Source organism: Heptranchias perlo, chromosome 8, assembly GCF_035084215.1.
Source record: "Heptranchias perlo isolate sHepPer1 chromosome 8, sHepPer1.hap1, whole genome shotgun sequence".
In the NCBI taxonomy this organism is placed as follows: domain Eukaryota; kingdom Metazoa; phylum Chordata; class Chondrichthyes; order Hexanchiformes; family Hexanchidae; genus Heptranchias; species Heptranchias perlo.
Window position 1 is genome coordinate 23,054,725 of NC_090332.1, and position 19,375 is coordinate 23,074,099.

A 19,375-nucleotide genomic window follows, 5' to 3' on the forward strand; every position below is an offset into this window, starting at 1 on the left:
AATCTAAAAAGGAATCTAAAAGGCTTGTAGTTTAGAAACTAGCACAAAGGAAAAACAGATGAAATTTAAAAAGAAAAAATGTTTAATTTTAAAGTCTATGAACCGCTAAAAGTAAAACCACAACAGGTGACAGACAGTGCCAACTCTTACATACTTTGTGAATAACTGTATTAGTGACAGTACTGCTCAATGCTTAAAAAAATTGAAGTGAAAGTCTCTTGAGTACTCATTTTCCAAAGGAAAATTGACCAAGAATTCTCATCTGTAAAGAATTCTATGTTGGTAGAAATGGTTTTGGAGTTTATTCAAGTTATTTAAAACTGTTGAGCTAGATATGCCAAAGATACTTACATACAAAGCAAAATTCCACAATTTAAAAAAAATTGCAGTATGCTGATTTTCGAAAGCAACGAATGAGTGCATCAGAAGATTTCCTTGTGTTCAAAGTGACAAAAGCTACGATGGGTTCACTTTTCCAATTTCTCCTCTGCATAGTCCCAACAATGTACCGCAGAACAGCTCCCTTCATCGAACCAGTGTAAATTTTCCATTAGCCATCCTTGTGACCTTTGGTATCTCACTCAGCTTATTGCTGTGTACTCAAATCTGGGCTAGTACACAAACAAAATCACACTTAGGCCTCTTACAGCCAGAAGGAAGGAAAGACTTTCATCCCATCATTTTGGGTTCAAATCTAGAGTCCTCAGGTGAAAGGAGTGTTCTAACCCACTGCATCAAAGCTCTTCTGATCATTGAGGCTAAAATTCTACACCTGTATACAGATGAAAAATCTCCAGCGTTCATAATCAGAGGAAATCGCTTTTTAGGTTTGCTAAAATTCTGGTAGCTGCTAAAGCAATGATCTGAGTCAATGCATCCATGGAGCCAAAAATCTCAGGACCACTGCTACAAAAAGATGACTTCCTTTGTCAACTCTTCAATGAAATGCTACATGGTATGTTGGCATTTCATGTCTGTGAGGCGGAGGAGAAAAAAGGAGAAGGTGCATCGACAATCGGCAGAACCCAATCACTAGTTGAAGTCTCAACTCAATTGTGACAGAACCATTAACACATACTCTGGCAAAGTCTGTACCCAGGCCATGTTGTAAAGTCTGGAATTGACTATGTGAATGTAGCAGCGGTGGGAGGAAAAGAACTAAAGTAGACAACTTAATTAAAAAAATATAGCACTTGGGTTTTCAATCCAGCCAGACTGAAGGTTTTTTCTCTACTGGATCTACAGTGGATCTTAAGCAAAATGAACTTGGGAATGTTCTTCAGAATATAAAGTTAAGGTACATTGTGGAGCAGTAAAAGGAGCTTTACTCTGCATCAAACCCAAGCTGCACTTGAACAGTACTCAACACTGACACTGGGAGCAAGTGAGAAAGTGTTTCTGATAGACATTCCTCATCTTGAACAAAATACTCATTTATTGACAAAACTAATGCAATGTCAGATCAGAGCTTCATGTACAGATGGCCCTAGAACCTTACAAAAGTAACTTACAAAGTTTGGGTTAAATATTTCCAAGTTAGTAAGCAGTTAAGTAACAGACTGTCAGCCCCTCAAGGACCTGATTCAACAAACACAGAAATCTGATGACTCGATGGAATTCCTTTGAGTCTGGGGACCCTAATTTGAAAACCTACATATTAGAGAGCCAGAGAGCTTTCCATCTTATGCTTTAGTTAGTTCAGTGTAATTTATCCATATATTAAACATGTTGGAACATTCATCAGCCTTGTAGATAAATACTTGAAATTTCAGATATGATTCTCAAAAGGCCCTTACACCATAACGCAACACTTTTGCTCAAAGCATGTGGAATTTTAACAATTAGCCATGGTTGTTCCCTTTACTTCAGAATTTGAAACATACCAACACTTAATGGCTTTTTTCTTCCATTTCCAACACAGATGCTTGTCAATTTCAGTTTCTTTTCAAACAAACTTGTTCCTTCTCTCATAATGACACATTGCTAAAAGAGCAATATATTTATCACATGAAACAGTAGACCTCTCAAGTGTAACATATATTTTTCAGGATTCATATGAACTGTTGCATACCTGCCAAGGCCTGTCCCAGTCCAGCGGAATAGGAATTGCTCCAAGCCAAGCTCCAAACAAACTGCAAATTGTGGTCATCTGAAGACTCGTATCCCAGATAGACATAGCCCTGTATAGTAAAAAAAAGTCAGTTGAAAGGTCACCTCCTACTGTAATGGTATTCAGGGGCGCAAGGCAAAATGAGCTAGTGGAGGAAGAGAGAGAGAGAGAGAGAGAGAGAAAAAAAAAATGAAAAAGAGTGAGTGCGGGAGGATGTTACGTGTTGTTGTTCCACCCCTGTCTGACAGTTTTGAGTTAGCTCCCTCTCTAGGGGAAACTCTTAAGAGAGCCATTGGCGTTTTTCTAGTCAGTAGCTTCCTTAGCTATATTTAGTTCTTACCCTTGGGGAAAAATTGTATTGCAATATGGACATGTATGGATGGTGAAGTTGGATACAATGCAGCCAAAATATGCCTGTTCCTTGCCGGACATACTGACACTCCTTGAAATGTCCCTACGTCTAGCATCTCAAATCTATTACAGACTTCTGTGTGCCTGTAAGACTAGCTCAGGTACGGTTAATATTTAGCCTCGAGATGTGGCAAGACTGCATTTATTACCCATCACTGGTTGCCATGGTGGCGGACCTTCTTTCGACTGAGTGACTTGCTAAGCCACTTTAGAGTCAACAGCAATAGAGTCAACCACGTAATGTAGGACTGGAATCACGTGTAGGCTGGGTTGGAGTGGTCAGTTCCCTTATTGAATTCAATTTCACAACTTGTCATGGGGAATTTTGAACTCATGACCACTGGGTTGTTAGTCTAGTAACAAAACCACAACAATACTGTATCCATTAGAGCACTGAGGCTTGAGTTTGTTTGAAAGAGCTTAAAGACATATTATCCAGTGCTGTACTTGGGTCTTCACACTATTCAACCTGAATTTCGCACATGGCAACTTATTTGATCAACATTATACATCATAAACCAACAAAAAGACTGCTGTGATCTTTGTGAAATGGCTAATGACTACTTAAGTGTTAAAACATTCCTTTTGACAATTATTTTAATGTAGACATAAAAACCATAAAATTAATTTGACAAGATACTGGATTTTTCCAAAAGGTTGTGATGTCTGGAGTTTTAACAATTAGAGTCTTAATTTTTGATGTCTACTAACAAATTTGCTTTTGGAAGCAAACTAAGCACTGTGAAACCATATTAGTACTGGTTCCCTCCCTAAGTTAACAAACATAACCAGCAAATAGATAGTTCATATTTATTATGTCATGTGACCATATGCATTTAAAAAAAGATATAAAAGCAGGCCATCTCATGTGAAAGAATACCTTAAGAAAGATATTTAAAGTACAAGCTTTTCAAACATTATATACAGGATAATATTAATTCAAAGTTGCTTATTTTAAATTTTTGTTAATTCAAATTGAAATAGTGCAAAATCAGCTTGTGCTAATTTATTTAAACAGTTTCATTCAAATTACTATTAATTCAAATTTTTAAGGAAAAAAGTGACAAGTGTAGACTATACCCAAGTATGTCAAAAGGCAGCAACATGTTTAGATGACAACCTATAAATAAATCTGGAGTGACTTATTAACAGCATTTGAACTCAGATCTTTGAAGTCCTTGAAAATATTCAATTGTAAACAATTTTACAACACCAAGTTATAGTCCAGCAATTTTATTTTAAATTCACAAGCTTTCGGAGGCTTCCTCCTTCCTCAGGTAAATGTTCAAGTGTGTGTTACTCCGTATAATGTGTGTAGCTGGGGTTAATAGGCCAGATTTATTCAATTTTTGATTAGGTTTCTTTTGTACATTGAGAGGTATCATGGGGGACAGCAAGCTCACAATCAAACCACACAATTTGAAGCCAACTGATGTTGAATTTTATTTCAGGTGCAGGAGTATCCTGAATATATATATGTCGAATATGCAGTGCAGTGCGACAAAGCTCATTTGAAATATTTCCAATTATTTGTAATTACATTACATTAACCGACTGCCATAAAGAACTGGTAATATTAGATTGTACAATACTCTTAAGGTTTATGGCACCATACATCTTCAGGTTCGATGTCTGTGATCTTCATTACTCTTTTGCTTATACTGTTATGTCTACCACACTGCGCATTGTCAAAGTAACATTTTAAAATATATCTAAACAATGTTTGGCAGGGATTTCAACCAGTCCAGCTTTGCTTGATGCCCTGAAACACAATTAAATGAGCGTCTTGTAACTCACTACCAGCCATTTACCATCCTATACATGAGCTTAAAACTGTATTACCTCACCATGTGAATTACCAGCACTTATCAAGACATACAGATCCAAAAGAATGGCAGCAATTGTTTTTAAATGGAAAATGTTGAAGGACATAATGTTGGATTAAAAAAAATCAAAATAGAAGTAGAATATTTAAAAGTGCCAAATTTAACGTAAATGGTGTTGGGCAATACGGGCCCCACTGCAACTATGAGGCAGACATCTTCAGGAGCCCATGAATCAAGCAGGTAGAACCATTTGAAGTAAACAGAAATCAAGTAAAATAATTATCTCTAAATTGTAACCCCATATTCATTGATATTACTATGGTTATTATTGTCCTCTGAAATTTCCCCTCTTGTTTCTAAGTTCCAAATATGCTAACTCATGTCCTTCCTCCTTCTTGAATCCTACGTCAAAATCAAGTTTCACTGCACCATTTCCCATTCTAACTTATTCTTACCAAGGATTTCACAGTACGAAGGATTTCAAAAAGTCTGCCCAAGTCTAGCTTTCCAGTCACAATCTACAAGATTTTAAAATCCAATCTCACCTAATCACTACCTCAATTTCTCTCACTCTTTTCAATCTCAGTGGTGTCCAACATTATGTACCTTATTCCTTTATCCAATGTTTCTCAAAGAATAAATAATGCAGATTTGCATAACAGTTCCAGAGATCAACAATGACAACTTCAATGAGGTGTCAAATCTTAGGGAGGGAAGAGGAGAAAACTGACAAGAAAACTTCCTCTTAATAACTTGTAGCAAAGCCCAAGTCTGCCCAGGGCTAGAATATGGTCCCAAATCTGGGAAGGATTTTTTAACACCTCACACATTCCTGGACAGGATACATGAAAAAGCCTGTCATCTTAAGAGATCCACTCGCTCTGGCCTCTTCAATCAACACCTCCAAAAAAAAATATGAACTGGTCATTTATCTCATTGCTGTTTGTGGGACTTTGGTCCGCACAAATTAGCTACCCTGTTTGCCTACAAAAAGCAACAGGGCCTATACTTCAAAAGCAATTCATTGGCCGTGAAGAATTTATGATGTTCAGAGGATATGAAAGGTGCTATATAAATGCAATTTCTATCTTTCTTTCCTTCCAAAACCCTCCCACCTCTCCCTATTTTACTGATACTACTATAGTTACTACTCTTCTCAACTGTCCTCTTTTGCTCTGTGTGAGCTCCAAGTAGACCAACCTATACACTCTTTCTCATCCCTATAGCCTCATGTGTCAAAAATCAACATTCTCTGCATTTTCTCCTATTCCAACTCATTTTCTCCTAAGACCTCTAAGTTATGGAAAGCCTAACTTCAGTCAGTCAGTCTTTCCTTCTACAATCTTCAGTCTTTTTAAAAATGAGCTTGGCACCATCTAATCACTACCGCCTGTTTGCCTCAACTTCTCTTGCCCTTTCGAACTATGGGCCTAAACTTTCCATCTTGGTGTCTCAATTTGAAAAAGTAATGCTTCACCTTGCCTACCTATTTCTTCTTGTGTTATCAGTATATAAAAAGACTCACTTTACAGTTTGTTAACAATACTCTGAAGCTAGTCTTGCATCTCATTAAACATTGAGAAAGGTCAGCACTGAAAAACCTGCTCAGAGTTAACATTTCTCCCCGCTCCTAGATAAAAATCTGTGAAAGTACAAAGGGATATAAACTTATATGTGATTTTAAAAAGATTTGAAGTGCCACAGCCAAGTTAGTAAATTCAAATTTCCAATTGCATATACCCCTCACCAAAATTCACATTTCAAATGCAACCAGGTTACATAATTTTCTGTAGTAAAGATCTATATTTTGTTAACAAATGGTACTGACCTCCCCTTTGCACTGCTAGTTCCTGCCAATCAGTCAGGAAGTTGGAGGTTTTTTTCTGTACATATGCATGCCATTATTAACAACGAGCAGCTGTCCTACAGTGCGGCTGCAGTGTAAATGGGGCAGTTCAATTGCTCATCTTGGCTTTACTCCCAAGGAAAGCTTCAGTTACTTTGGAGTACTAGACAGTTATTGCCTTGAGCAAAGGAAGCAAGAAAAAAAAACTGGGATGAAGGATCACACATGCAATCAGAATTCCAATTCCTTTATACTCCAGCCAAGCACTTTGTTTGCTTAGTAGATTCTGAAATGCAAGGAAAGTTTTAACTCGCTTGATTCGTGCAAGAGTTTATTTAATAAAACTAAGAGCAAGAGGTACAACTACAATAGAGATTTAAAGGCCAACTTTAATGTTCACAAAGTGGACGATTGCTGATCCCAGAGTGGAGCGGTGTTCAGACAAAGAATTCCAATACATCAAGTCCCTTTCCAATCACCCCTACTCTTACAGAGCCCAAGAGCTAGCCAAACATAAACACATAAGTGTATAGTAATCGTAATCCAAGGAGCAAGTGTTTCCAACATATTTATTTCCAGAGTATCAGAAATTCATTATTGTTGAAAAACAAATTAAAAGTCAATTTTTAAACAATGGTTAATAGCACTTGCCTTGGATTATTAAATTATCTGAGACCAATGTTTAAAGTGTAATCTACAGAAGTCCCGATTCAGGCATTATATCCCCTTGGAAACTATGGGACGGATTTTGCTGTGAGTGGCAAACGAACCGCGCCAGCTGTTCGTTAAGACTTGCAATTGCCCATAAGATTTCTATGGGGTTTTGCACGGCAAGTTACTGTAAGTTAGACATCCAAAAAGCAAGGTGCCCTGACTTGTGTGAACAAGGCAAGCAGTTGTGTATCTCCTTAACCAATCAGATTTTTTTTTTATTCGTTCATGGGATGAGGGTGTCGCTGGCGAAGCCAGCATTTATTGCCCATCTCTCATTGCCCTCGAGAAGGTGGTGGTGAGCCGCCTTCTTGAACTGCTGCAGTCCGTGTGGTAAAGGTTCTCACACAGTGCTGTTAGGAAGGGAGTTCCAGGATTTTGACCCAGCGACGATGAAGGAACGGCGATATATTTCCAAGTCAGGATGGTGAGTGACTTGGAGGGGAACATGCAGGTGGTGTTGTTCCCATGTGCTTGCTGCCGTTCTCCTTCTAGGTGGTAGAGGTCGCGGGTTTGGGAGGTGCCGAAGAAGCCTTGGCGAGTTGCTGCAGTGCATCCTGTGGATGGTACACACTGCAGCCACAGTGCACCGGTGGTGAAGGGAGTGAATGTTTAGGGTAGTGGATGGGGTGCCAATGAAGCGGGCTGCTTTGTCCTGGATGGTGTCGAGCATCTTGAGTGTTGTTGGAGCTGCACTCATCCAGGCGAGTGGAGAGTATTCCATCACACTCCTGACTTGTGCCTTGTAAATGGTGGAAAGGCTTTAGGGAGTCAGGAGGTGAGTCACTTGCCACAGAATACCCAGCCTCTGACCTGCTCTTGTAGCCACAGTATTTATATGGCTGGTCCAGTTAAGTTTCTGGTCAATGGTGACCTCCAGGATGTTGATGGTGGGGGATTCGGCGATGGTAATGCCGTTGAATGTCAAGGGGAGGTGGTTAGACACTCTCTTGTTTGAGATGGTCATTGCCTGGCACTTGTCTGGCATGAATGTTACTTGCCACTTATCAGCCCAAGCCTGGATGTTGTCCAAGTCTTGCTGCATGCGGGCACGGACTGCTTCATTATCTGGGGGTTGCAAATGGAACTGAACACTGTGCAATCATCAGCGAACATCCCCATTTCTGACCTTATGATGGAGGGAAGGTCATTGATGAAGCAGCTGAAGATGGTTGGGCCTAGGACACTGCCCTGAGGAACTCCTGCAGCAATGTCCTTGGGCTGTGATGATTGGCCTCCAACAACCACTACCATCTTCCTTTGTGCTAGGTATGACTCCAGCCACTAGACAGTTTTCCCCCTGATTCCCATTGACTTCAATTTTACTAGGGCTCCTTGATGTTACACTGGGTCAAATGCTGCCTTGATGTCAAGGGCAGTCACTCTCACCTCACCTCTGAAATTCAGCTCTGATTCAGACTGAAGAATCGTTAAGTGTGAACCAGAAAGTGTTTTTTAGAATAGTGAATTCAATGTCAAATCAGGTACAGAAAGTGAAATAAAGAGAGGGAAAGAAAGATTGGATTAAGAGAGTGAGAAAAAGAGACAAAGAAAAAGTAAAAAAAGTTACTTAAATTTTTTTTTAAATCTCCAATAATAATTAAAAGCTGAAGGAATGAGACTCCACACTTGTAAAAGTTAATTTTCAGTGCCAGAGAGGTTGTTTGGCAGTAATTAAGACTTATCACACTGTTAAAAAGGTATTTAGACTAGAATGGACAAGCCCTAACTTTTTTTTGGAGTATTTAGTCCATATCTACGACATCAGTTACAGGAACTTCACGCCGTTCAATACATTTGAATCGGGAGCCAGGCGGTGAGATGCTGTTCTCACGCAGCTTACGGAGGGGCAGTGCAACTCTGACAGCAACTTTTGGATTTTCGCTTTTAACTGTGCATGAGCGCTCACCCATGGCAATTGCTGTTCAATTTGCACATAAATAACAGTGAGCGCTGTTAGCTTCACCATTATTTTCACAGCAAAATCCAGCCCAATATATTCAATTATGTACGTGTGGCTACACACCCCCTAGTGGTTGAAATACTGCAAGAAACCGTGGAACAACAGAAAAAGGAGTCTTCAGGAAACTGTATGTTTATACTGACATTATCTGCATAAGAATTATGATTTCAGATGGAAAATTCAATCACAACCATCTATATGAAGAAATCTGCTACATCTCTAAAGATACTGTAAATTCACACCTTTCGATAGTAACAGGAAATGGTAATTAGGCCCAGCAAGCTCATCCCTTGATCTATCTCAAATCTTCTCCCACCGCATAACCTTGTAAGCCCTCATGCAAGAAATGAACCTACTTAACACCATTTGTTTCATTGAACTGCATGGTAAGTAATTCTTTAATCTATTACTTTACTGGTAAGTAATTCTTTAATCTATTACTTTTCCCACAAAACAATTCTACCTAAATTTCTTATTTATTTAATTCCCTAGTTTCTGACCACTTGTCAGTGTCAATGATCTGTGTAACAAATTTATCAAAGCCTTTCATAATTTTGTAAGTTTCCAAAAGGTCACTTGAAGCTCTTTTCCAAAGAAAACAGACTACCTTCTTTATTTTTTCCTCCTAACTCAAATTCCAGAAACCTGGTTTAACCTTGGCTCCCCAATATTGCACCTTAAGGGCAATACAATGGCGACCAGTACTATGGAGCACACCAGACAGATTCTACCCAGTGTTTTTCACAGTATCATCTTTTCTTCCATCTATTCCTATGCTAGTACGATGCAGTACCTTGTTTGGCTTCTTCACTGCAGCTGTACATTTAGCTGATTTCAACCTTTTTCCACGATAAGCCCCCAGATCACTTTTCTGATCAGAGTACTGCAGATACTCTCCAATTTGATTCCTTGCTCCCAAACCAATTATTTTACATCTGTATACATTGAGCTGCTATTCCTTGCCTAAGTTTCCAAAAAGATCCAAACTGTCCTGAATCCAATTCAATTTTTCCTCTCCACTTCCGTAACAAACTTGGAAATCTTGCTTTTGGTACCCTTATCCAAATCATAGAATCACACAGCACAGAAGGCGGCCATTTGGTCCATCGTGTATGTGGGGGTTCTTTGAAAGAGCTATTCAATTAGTCCCACTCCACTGCTCTTTCCCCATAGCCCTGCAAATGTTTCCTTTTCAAGTATATATCCAATTCCCTTTGGAAAATTACAATTGAATCTGCTTCCACCACCCTTTCAGGTAGTGCATTCCAGATCACAACAACTCGCTGTGTAAAAATAATTTTTCCCATCTCCTCTCTGGTTCTTTTGCCAATTATCATATAAATTATTTTTAAGATAATTGTTTTATGTTGTTGAACTATTTTAATGTATTGTACCTTTGATTATAAGCAGTTAACAGTATTGTCTTCAAAGGGACTAACCAGTATAAAAGGGGGAACTTTTAAGGGGTCTTTATGCCTAGCAAAGACACCCAGGTTCCATGACTCATCTATTATTTTGTAACATCTGATCAAATGACTATGAACAAGGAAAGAAAAGCAAGACTGTTTTTCCAAAGGGGCTATTACATGCCAACAGACGAAGAGGCAGCTTTCTAAAAAGCAGTAAGCCCTTACAGACTGTTTCCAATTCTAATCAGATATTGTACTGTGTAGAGTCTTGCCTATGTCTTTTTGCTTCTGTGTATCATTCTATTTGTATGTAAATCTGGAACAGTAGTTTAGACTAAACAGAGCATTCTAGCTGTTCAATATGAGAGGAGATAAAGTTGGCATCCTACTTATTTTCCAGTAAGCAATTTACTGGGATCAGGGTTGATTGGTAGGCCTGAGCTATGCTAATCCAAACATGGCTACCAATAAAGATGTAGGTCTTAGCGCTCAAGAGACTTACTCAGCTTATGAAAACTGTCTTCAAGCTGTTTACATAAAAAAGTGTTGGGAACTGTCCATGTGTAAGCAAATAAATACAACAGGAATCTCAGGAACAGCCCCATTTAAACTGGCTGGTCTATAATTTCCTTTTTGGCCACTTCCCCTGTAAATGGAGAACAAAGTAATTGTTTAATAACTATTATTTCCTTTTCCCAAATTTCAGTCCCCCACTAAGAGGACTTGTATACTTTTATCCAGAAAGAAAGAGTCTTCTATAAAGTGCACTGTATCAGGTTGTCCCAAAGTGCTTTGCATCCTATTTTGGAAGTACAGTCATACTAATTATTAATTTTTTTAAACTTGAAACATTTTCTGCAATTTGTCATTTTGCTCATTTTTCAAATCTGCTTTCTTTTTTAAAAAACTGAGCTTCCTCCTTACTGAGGCACTTTGAACACTTTGTTTCTTATACTGCTCTTTATGTCCATGCTGAATCACCAGTCCCCAGTCCTCTTAACTTTACTGATAAAATGTTGACTGTAGCCTCCAACAGCATGTTTTTTTTTTTTTTGAGTATGGCACTTTCTACTGCTGATTTCCCATTTTTTGGGATTCCAGTCAACTAACACATTTCATATTTCCTCAATGTCTACACTAAGCTCCAACATTATTGGTACTGCCCTTCCCTCAGACCCTAATGAGCACTTCAAATCTGATTTGACCATTGGATGACAAATGCTCTCCAACTTCATTTAAAATACCCAGCTTGTTTCGCATTATTGGATCCAGATAACCTCTGACCTTTACTATTCAAACTCTAGGAGCGTGCAGCCTTCCTTAGTTTTAATATCCCTGCTTTGTCAGCCAATAATTGAAGCCCTTCCCCCTCAACGATCAACATTCTGGCTATTTATAGGCTTCCCAGTCTGCAGAATCATTTTCTAGATCACTTTCTCCTCTTATCCAGGTAGCCTAGAATGACTCCATAATACCGTTGATTTATTTGCCTGGGCCAAAATTTAACAATCCATTAATGCTGTCTTTATGGGAGAGCTAGCCAATATACACCACAGAATCTCCTACTACTACTGATTTCCTATTCCATTCTTACACCAAATCTTCCACCCTTCTAAGGGATTCTTCCTCAAACACCTTCAGTGTTAGCCAGCACTAAAAACCTATATGACACTTCTATTCCTCTCATTTCTTAAGTAATTCTCCCTCGACTCACAGTCTCCCCATACCATTAACAAATCCCAGTCTAACTCCTCCTCTGCTATACCTGACGTTCTCACCTGTTGAGTTTAACATAAGCGCTCAGGAGGATTACTGAATTGCTCCCATTTAATAATTTTCCTGACCACTTCGAACTTTCTCCCCAATTTTACTATCTGTCCCTTCAGAATTAAAAACATGTTCACAAGAAAAAGTCTCCCCGTCCCCCACAAACTAAACAACTGCATTTCACAACACATGAATACCATTGCACTCCTTTCACCTTCCATCTCCAGCTGAATTATATAGGTTAATGAAAACAAAGCTCTTCTGTGACTAACTAAGTAACAAGTAGATAAACAAAAGCTCAGTGCCTCTTACCCCATCTCTCTCCACAATGCTGTCTGCCACCTGCTAACAAAATGGCAGCCAATACTATATTACAGAGTCTACAGCACAGAAACAGGCCATTCAGCCCAACTGGTCTATGCCGGCATTTATGCTCCCCACGAGCCTTCTCCCTCCCATTCATCTAACCCAATCAGTATATCCTTCTATTAATTTCTCCCTCGTGCTTATCTAGCTTTCTCTTAAATGCATCTATGCTATTTGTCTGAACTACTCCTTGTGGTAACAAATTCCACATTCTTCCTACTCTTAGGGAATTCAGGAGAAACTTCTTTACCCAATCAGATTTATTGGTGACTATCTTATATTTATGGCCCCTAGTTTTGGTCTCCCCACAAGTGGAAATATCTTCTCTACATCTACCTTATCAAACCCCATCATAATTTTAAACAGCTCTATTAGGTCACCCCTCAGCCTTCTATTTTCTAGAGAAAAGAGTCCCAGTCTGTTCAGCCTTTCCTGATAAGTATATTCTCAATTCTGGTAGCATCCTTGTGAATCTTTTTTCCACCATCTCCAGTGTGTCTATATATTTTTATAATATGGAGATCTGAACTGTCCACAGTACTCTATGCGTGGACTAATCAAGGTTCCATAAGCTAGTTTGAATTACTTATAGATACTTAAGTAAGAAAATTTAAATACTACTTAGTATAAAGACAGGAGAAACAAAAGCACAATTTAGTCCCTAGATTCTGACATTGAAACCCATTTGAACTTTGTTGTTGTGGCTTGTGATGCCATCAGAACCCAGAGATTCAATTACAGTTGCATATCTCATGACCAGCCAGTATTCTATATTTGGAACAGAAATAGATTTTTCTGTATTTTGAGTTGGACAACTAACATCGAAAAGCCCTGTAATTGAAGATTTTAAACAGTAATGTTTTAAAGGTGCATAGGGACAACTGTATGGTCAAGTACTACTCAAGTTACCTGCCCAATAGCAATAGGGAGAAACTCTACAAGTTTCCTGAGGAGCAGCTGTATTTTTCAGGAAAGTTATTTTTCAGTTAATGAATTTAATTGGCTGCGAGAACTGCACATTCAGTACATAAATGAAAGATATCTTTCTGTTATAGGCCGTACATTTCTGTGGTTATATTGATTTCATCTAAAAAGATAGATAAAGTGACAACACTGTTTAAAAAAAAAGTTAAATGCTGGATGTTCCCCTGACAGCTCAAACAATTTATCCATCAAATATCTGAGCCATACAGACCAGCAAGATTCCAGATTCTATTCTTAGTCCGTGCTTAGCTGACCTCAGCCAGGACTGCAGTCAGGGCAGAAAAATTGACCTCCGCTTCCCCTGATTTAAGGGGGGGGGTGCTAGCCACTCACTGCCCCCTCTCCAGGTCACTATCTGCAATCACTGCCGATAAGTGTACATTGGAAATGTACATCAATTGAGAACAAGATTTAGCTCAACTGTGACGGCCCCTGTGGTCAAATAGTCTGCTAACACTCACTGGCAAGGCTCGTAAAAAATAATACATGCCTCCATTTGGTGAGGAAAAATTAAATAGATCTCATAATTGAAGTACTAGACTGAGTAGTAAAACTGTTCATAATTACTGCATAAATCACACACCAGGCTGCAACACTATGATTTTACATGAATTTGACTAGATTGCATAGGGTTAGAAAGCAAAGAATAATCAGACAATTGGATTTATTGGGTTACTAGTGGAATTCAAATTTTCATTGTTTGGTTTGCCTGCAAAAGTGCAATACTGAACCAACACAAAGTCTACACATTCTTCATTGCTCACCCGTTTTTACTGAAGACGCGTAACCATGCTTGTACATTAGGTCCCAGCATACATAGACAACGAAGTGTTGTAAAGGTAGATAATAGAACTGCGAACAAAAAGGTCTCCATGAAGGACCTGTAAAATGCAAAGCTAGTTTACAATTGGTAGCTTCATAAAATAGTTAGTGTTTACTATACATTATTAACTGCATACACAAAATAAGAGCCAGCAAAGTCTTCCTAAGACCATCTGAGTTTTGAGATTCATGGCTGATTGTTACCTGATTCCACTCACTGCAACTGGGAAAAACTGTTGTACCTATTATGCAGGCATGTGGAGTGTCCCATTATCAGATGCTTTGTTCATAAGGCCACACACTGAGTCGGGGCTTGCTAATGGAAGCAGCCTTTTCATGCTGGGCACAATAAAATCTATTTGAAGACAGCCCAAGCTGTAACAGGTTTCCCTGAATCTGTGGATAGTCAGCTTGGTTATCAAAGGGAATTGACAGACAGAAAGGGTCCAAAGTTAACTTAACAATTTAGATTATCTTACGAATAAAGCAAAAGGAACTAAATATTCTCAAGCAATACTTAAGTTTTTCTTCCCTTCCCTCAATATATTTCTCCATACCATAACAGGCCCCAGTTGAAAGTGCATGCAAGCCTCTGAATGCAACTCTGTAACCAATTATTTGGAGGTGCACATGGGGAGGCTAGGGCGTAGCAATCTGATTTGATTCTCTGGAAGGGAACAACTGGTTCTGCTCAGAACCTCCCCGCCCCCCAATTGAAGTCAGTAGCACGCCACCGAGAGAATCATAAAAATATGACCTTCCCTGATTGATAAATATGGAAATTTCCAACAAAGGCACTAAGAGAGCACAAACTTCACAACAGAGTATTAAAGGATGTTGCCAATGGAACTGATTATATCCTGATGAACATTTTAAGGGGATCACTGAATACAGGAATTGTGCCAAGGTGACTGGAAAGAAATTAATCTAGTGCCAATTTGTTAAGAAAAAGGGACTGAAGAATAACCCAAGGAACTATAGACCTGTCAGCTGGACATTGGTCATGAATAAAATAGAAAGCACCTTGACAGAACAGTGAGGTATCAGAAGCAACAAAGTATGATGGAAGACCTTACTCAACAACTGTACTGGAGTTCTTCAGGGTTATAATGGAGCTAATCAGTGCTGGGACCACTGTTGTTCACCACATACGTAAACAATTTGGACTCGGGAATCGGAAGTACAATTTCAAAATTTGCAGACTACACCAAATTGGGGGGTATAGTTAATACTGAGGAGGACTGCAACAAAATACAGGAAGACATTAATAAACTTGCAGAATGGGCATGTAATTGGCAAATGAATTTTAATATAGATAAGTGTGAAGTGGTACATTTTGGTACGAATAAGGAGGCCACATATTCCTTGGAAAATAAGAGTCTAAACTGGGTAGAGGAGCAAAGGGATTTAGGGGTACAGATACACAAGTCACTAGAAGTAGTAACGCAGGTTAATAAGGCCATTTAAAAAAGCAAATCAAGCACTGGGGTTCATTTCTAAAGGGGTTGAATTGGAATTCAGAGAAGTTATGCTAAACTTGTACAGAACCTTGGTTAGACCACACTTGGGAGTAAAGTGAAAAATTCTGGTCTCCATATTATAAAAAGGATATAGAGGCACCGGAGAAGGTCCAAAAAAGGTTTACTAGGTTGAGACCAGAAATGAGAGATTATACCTATCTGGAAAGATTGAATAGGTTGGGGCTTTTATATCTAGAAAAACAGAGACTGAGGGCTCACCTGATAGAGGTCTTTAAAATTATGAAAGGGTTTGATAGGGTAGATGTAGAGAAGATGTTTCCACTTGTGGGGGAGTCCAGAACCAGGGGCCATCAATATAAGATAGTCACTAACAAATCCATTAAGGAATTCAGGAGAAAATTCTTCACTCATTGGTAAGAATGTGGAACTCGCTACCACAAGGGATAGTTGAGGCGACTAGCATAGATGCATTTAAGGGAAAACTAGATAAACATGAGAAAGAAGGGCATAGAAGGATATGTTGATAGGGTTAGAAGAAGGAGGATGGGAGGAGGCTCACCTGGAGCATAAACACCAGTATGGAGCTGTTGGACCGAATGGCCTATTTCTGTGCTGCACATTCTTTGTAGTTCACAAGGAAAACTCAGGTGATTTAATATAATAAAATTTCAGCCAAGCCTTTAGCACAGCACTGCACTGGAGATTATTTTACAAGATAGCATGGCACAAAAAAGGACAGAAGTAGATAACTTATTAGTTGAGTCAGAGGTGCAAAGGGTAGTTATTAAGGGTACATTAACATAGAAGGACTAGCATGGTCCCACATGGCTCTGGGCCATTGTTATTTTCGATGTATAATAATCATTTAATGGAAAAGAAAGTGACTAAGGCGTCCAATTTTTCTGATGAAAATTAATTGGAAAGGGTTGAATATAATAATAAACAAGTGGACCATTTGCAGAAGGATTGGAATTGGTTGGGAGCTTAGATATAAAAGTGGGAGATGTTGTTTAATGAATAGAAATTCAAAGTCATGTAGATGTGGAAGGGAAACAAAAATGATAAAGAATACAAAATTAATGGGAACAGTCTACAGGAAACATAGGAGGGGGACCCACGAGATTTACTGGAAAACATCGTAAAACTATCAGCACATACTGCAGCAGGAGTGAAACTGAATCTTAGGATGTCTAGAAATGATCATTTGCACATACAAAACAGGTTCACACACTTGCTGAGTTTCAGTCTGTTCTTATCGTTTTTTTGTACATTCAGTGTCAAAGGCATCCTTTGCAATAATGAAGATAAATTCAGGTGGGGGGAGGGGGGGTGGGAAAGAATATGCCAGGATTGTAATTGACTGAGCCATGACACAACCTGAAATGTCAGGGGAACCAGATAAAACATAGGAAAAAAAATATAATGTAATAAAAATGTAGCCCTTGTCCACAACAGAAATTTCAAAACAGCAAATGCAATTTAGAGCTGTATAAGTGTATTACAATATCCTATATCAATCAGGTTTCTCCTATACCTACAATTCTTAAGTGCAGGTCACACCTAAAAAATAAATTTCCTTCCTTTTATTTCCCTGAAAAAGGAGGGGGGGGGGGTGAAACACATCAGCTATCTAACATTTTCTTCACAGTTTCAAGCTATAGTTTCCTTCCTGAATCAAAATCTTGATAGAATTCCAGTTCACTGTATACTTACACTAGTAGTGGTGCTCCATATAAAACTATAACTCCATGAAACATTAAGCAGGAAGCAAAGAATAACAAACAGGACCTGAAGATCTTAGTGACCTGAAGAAAAGACATAGAGTAAATACAGATCATTTAACGTTTTAAAACAAAATGCACAGCATCCAAAATGTGTGAAACATACATCACAAACTCACCTTATTACTGAAGGAATTCTTTTTGCTAGAGGTAGTGTTCGTTTCCAGCAATGAATACAAAATAATGGTAACAGCAGCAACAGTGGCAGAGCAAACACACAACCACTGCAGGTGGGTTCCAATTACAGAAAAGTCATCCAAAAATAAAGGGGGAACAAACGTAGCGAACACGACAGAGAGGATGAGAATAATGTGCGCAGAGAACATGCCTCTCAACTCGACATCCTTCATATTTGTCCCCCTTTGATCGGTCACCAACGCGTCTGTGCAAAATGTTACAGCAGTAAATTTACCGCCAACGACCAACAAAACCCGCTTCTGCCGCTAGCTTTTTAATGAAATGTTATTGTGTGGCGTTGGTCCATCGGGATTCTTCGTTTCTCTTCCTCAGGGTTACAGGCCAGTCTCCGACATCCCTCCCACTTCCACCATCAAGCTCCAAGCACCACCTGCCTCGATCTAGCGGAAGCGCCCGGCTCAGCCCTTGGTGATTGGCAAAAGGATCGTCCAATCAGAGCCGTGGGATCCGCCACCTGCTGCCCGGTCATTGGGCGCTTCTGGGCCAATCGTTTCGAGAGAGGGCGGGATCTCTGGCGTCGAACGTTTATTTTTGTGCAGAGAACCAATAAACCCAAAATAAGTGTCAAATTTAAAAAATAATGTCTTGTTTTTTTGTGTTTTTTGGCTCCCCTTTTATAAGAAGGGGGGTTTAGGGTGTGTTTTTTTTGTTGTTTTTTTCTTTTTCTTTTTCTTTTTTTTTCTTTTTTTTTGTTCTTTTTTAAAAATCTTTTTTATTATTTTTCTTTTCTTTTTTTTAATGATACCAAACAACTCAACTATCACTTTACCCACCAACCAGCACCTTTTTTTTTGTGATTTTAGGCCCCCCTTTTATAAGAAGGGGGGTTTATGGTGTGTTTATGTGCAGAAAAACCAAAAAAAACCAAAATAAGTGTCAAATTAAAATTTTATTATCTCGGTCCAGGATGGACTCCAGTCCCTGCAGTGCCCACCAGTCGCGGAAAGCCTCAAGCGTACCTGCAGACACCGCGTGCTCCCTCTCCAGGGCCACCCGGGCGCGGAGAATTCTGCGGAAGAGAAGCAGACAGTCGGAGCGACCGCCCCCCACGGGCCACGTCTCAACCTGGACCTGTGGATAGGCGTCGAACGTTTGGAATGTAACTTCACGTCCCGAACAGCGTTTTCAGGCTCTGGGCAGGTGTACCTGGGGAAGGGGTGTTGGTGGCAGCACTGTCATTTAAAAACTATGTTAGGATTGTCAGCACCCAGCATTCAGACTAGTGAGGGTGAATAAGTTAAACTATTAGGGTAATTTAAAATTGAAAAAGGCAAAGAATTTTAAATTGAAACTAGTACAGGAGAAAAAAAAATCACTTTACCTGTAAATGGCACCTACAGTTATGGATGTGACTATAGCAAAGGAGGTGTAACACATTGAAAGTAATGTAAATTGGCAGTTCTCTTCTGCATAAATTCAGGCATTATCCAGTGTCAGTGTGGCAATGTACCAATTGGGCATCCCCAGCCCATGAGCCACCCCACAATCTCCATCATTCCCAGAAGCACTGCGTGGTCTGCACCCCTGGTGTCTTCACTTCCAAACTGTGACAATTTCCCAATGTAGTGACAAGAATGCTCAATAACACCAGTTAACACAAGGGATAGTTGAGTCAAATAGCATAGACGCATTTAAGGAGAAGCTAGATAAGCACATGAGGGAGAAAGGAATAGAAGGTTTTGTTGATAGTTGAAGTAGGG

The 19,375-nt window shown here is 39.2% G+C and overlaps 1 protein-coding gene across 2 annotated transcripts in view; it reads right to left on the bottom strand.

Moving 5' to 3' along the window:
* The window catches only part of pigf (phosphatidylinositol glycan anchor biosynthesis, class F), a 34,416-nt gene extending 16,335 nt beyond the window's left edge, over positions 1 to 18,081 (bottom strand). Inside the window, exons 1-4 of one of the 2 annotated variants that reach the window (XM_067988791.1) lie at positions 17,597 to 18,077; positions 17,410 to 17,501; positions 14,158 to 14,274; positions 2,072 to 2,180 (exon numbers count right to left, since the gene is read on the bottom strand). In XM_067988791.1, the coding sequence (XP_067844892.1) occupies positions 2,072 to 2,180; positions 14,158 to 14,274; positions 17,410 to 17,501; positions 17,597 to 17,827 (549 nt within the window). In that variant the 5' untranslated portion in view covers positions 17,828 to 18,077. Of the gene's footprint in view, positions 1 to 2,071; positions 2,181 to 14,157; positions 14,275 to 17,409; positions 17,502 to 17,596 lie in introns of both variants that reach the window. The other variant, XM_067988792.1, reaches the window with a different exon arrangement.
* Between the last annotated feature and the right edge of the window lie 1,294 nt (positions 18,082 to 19,375).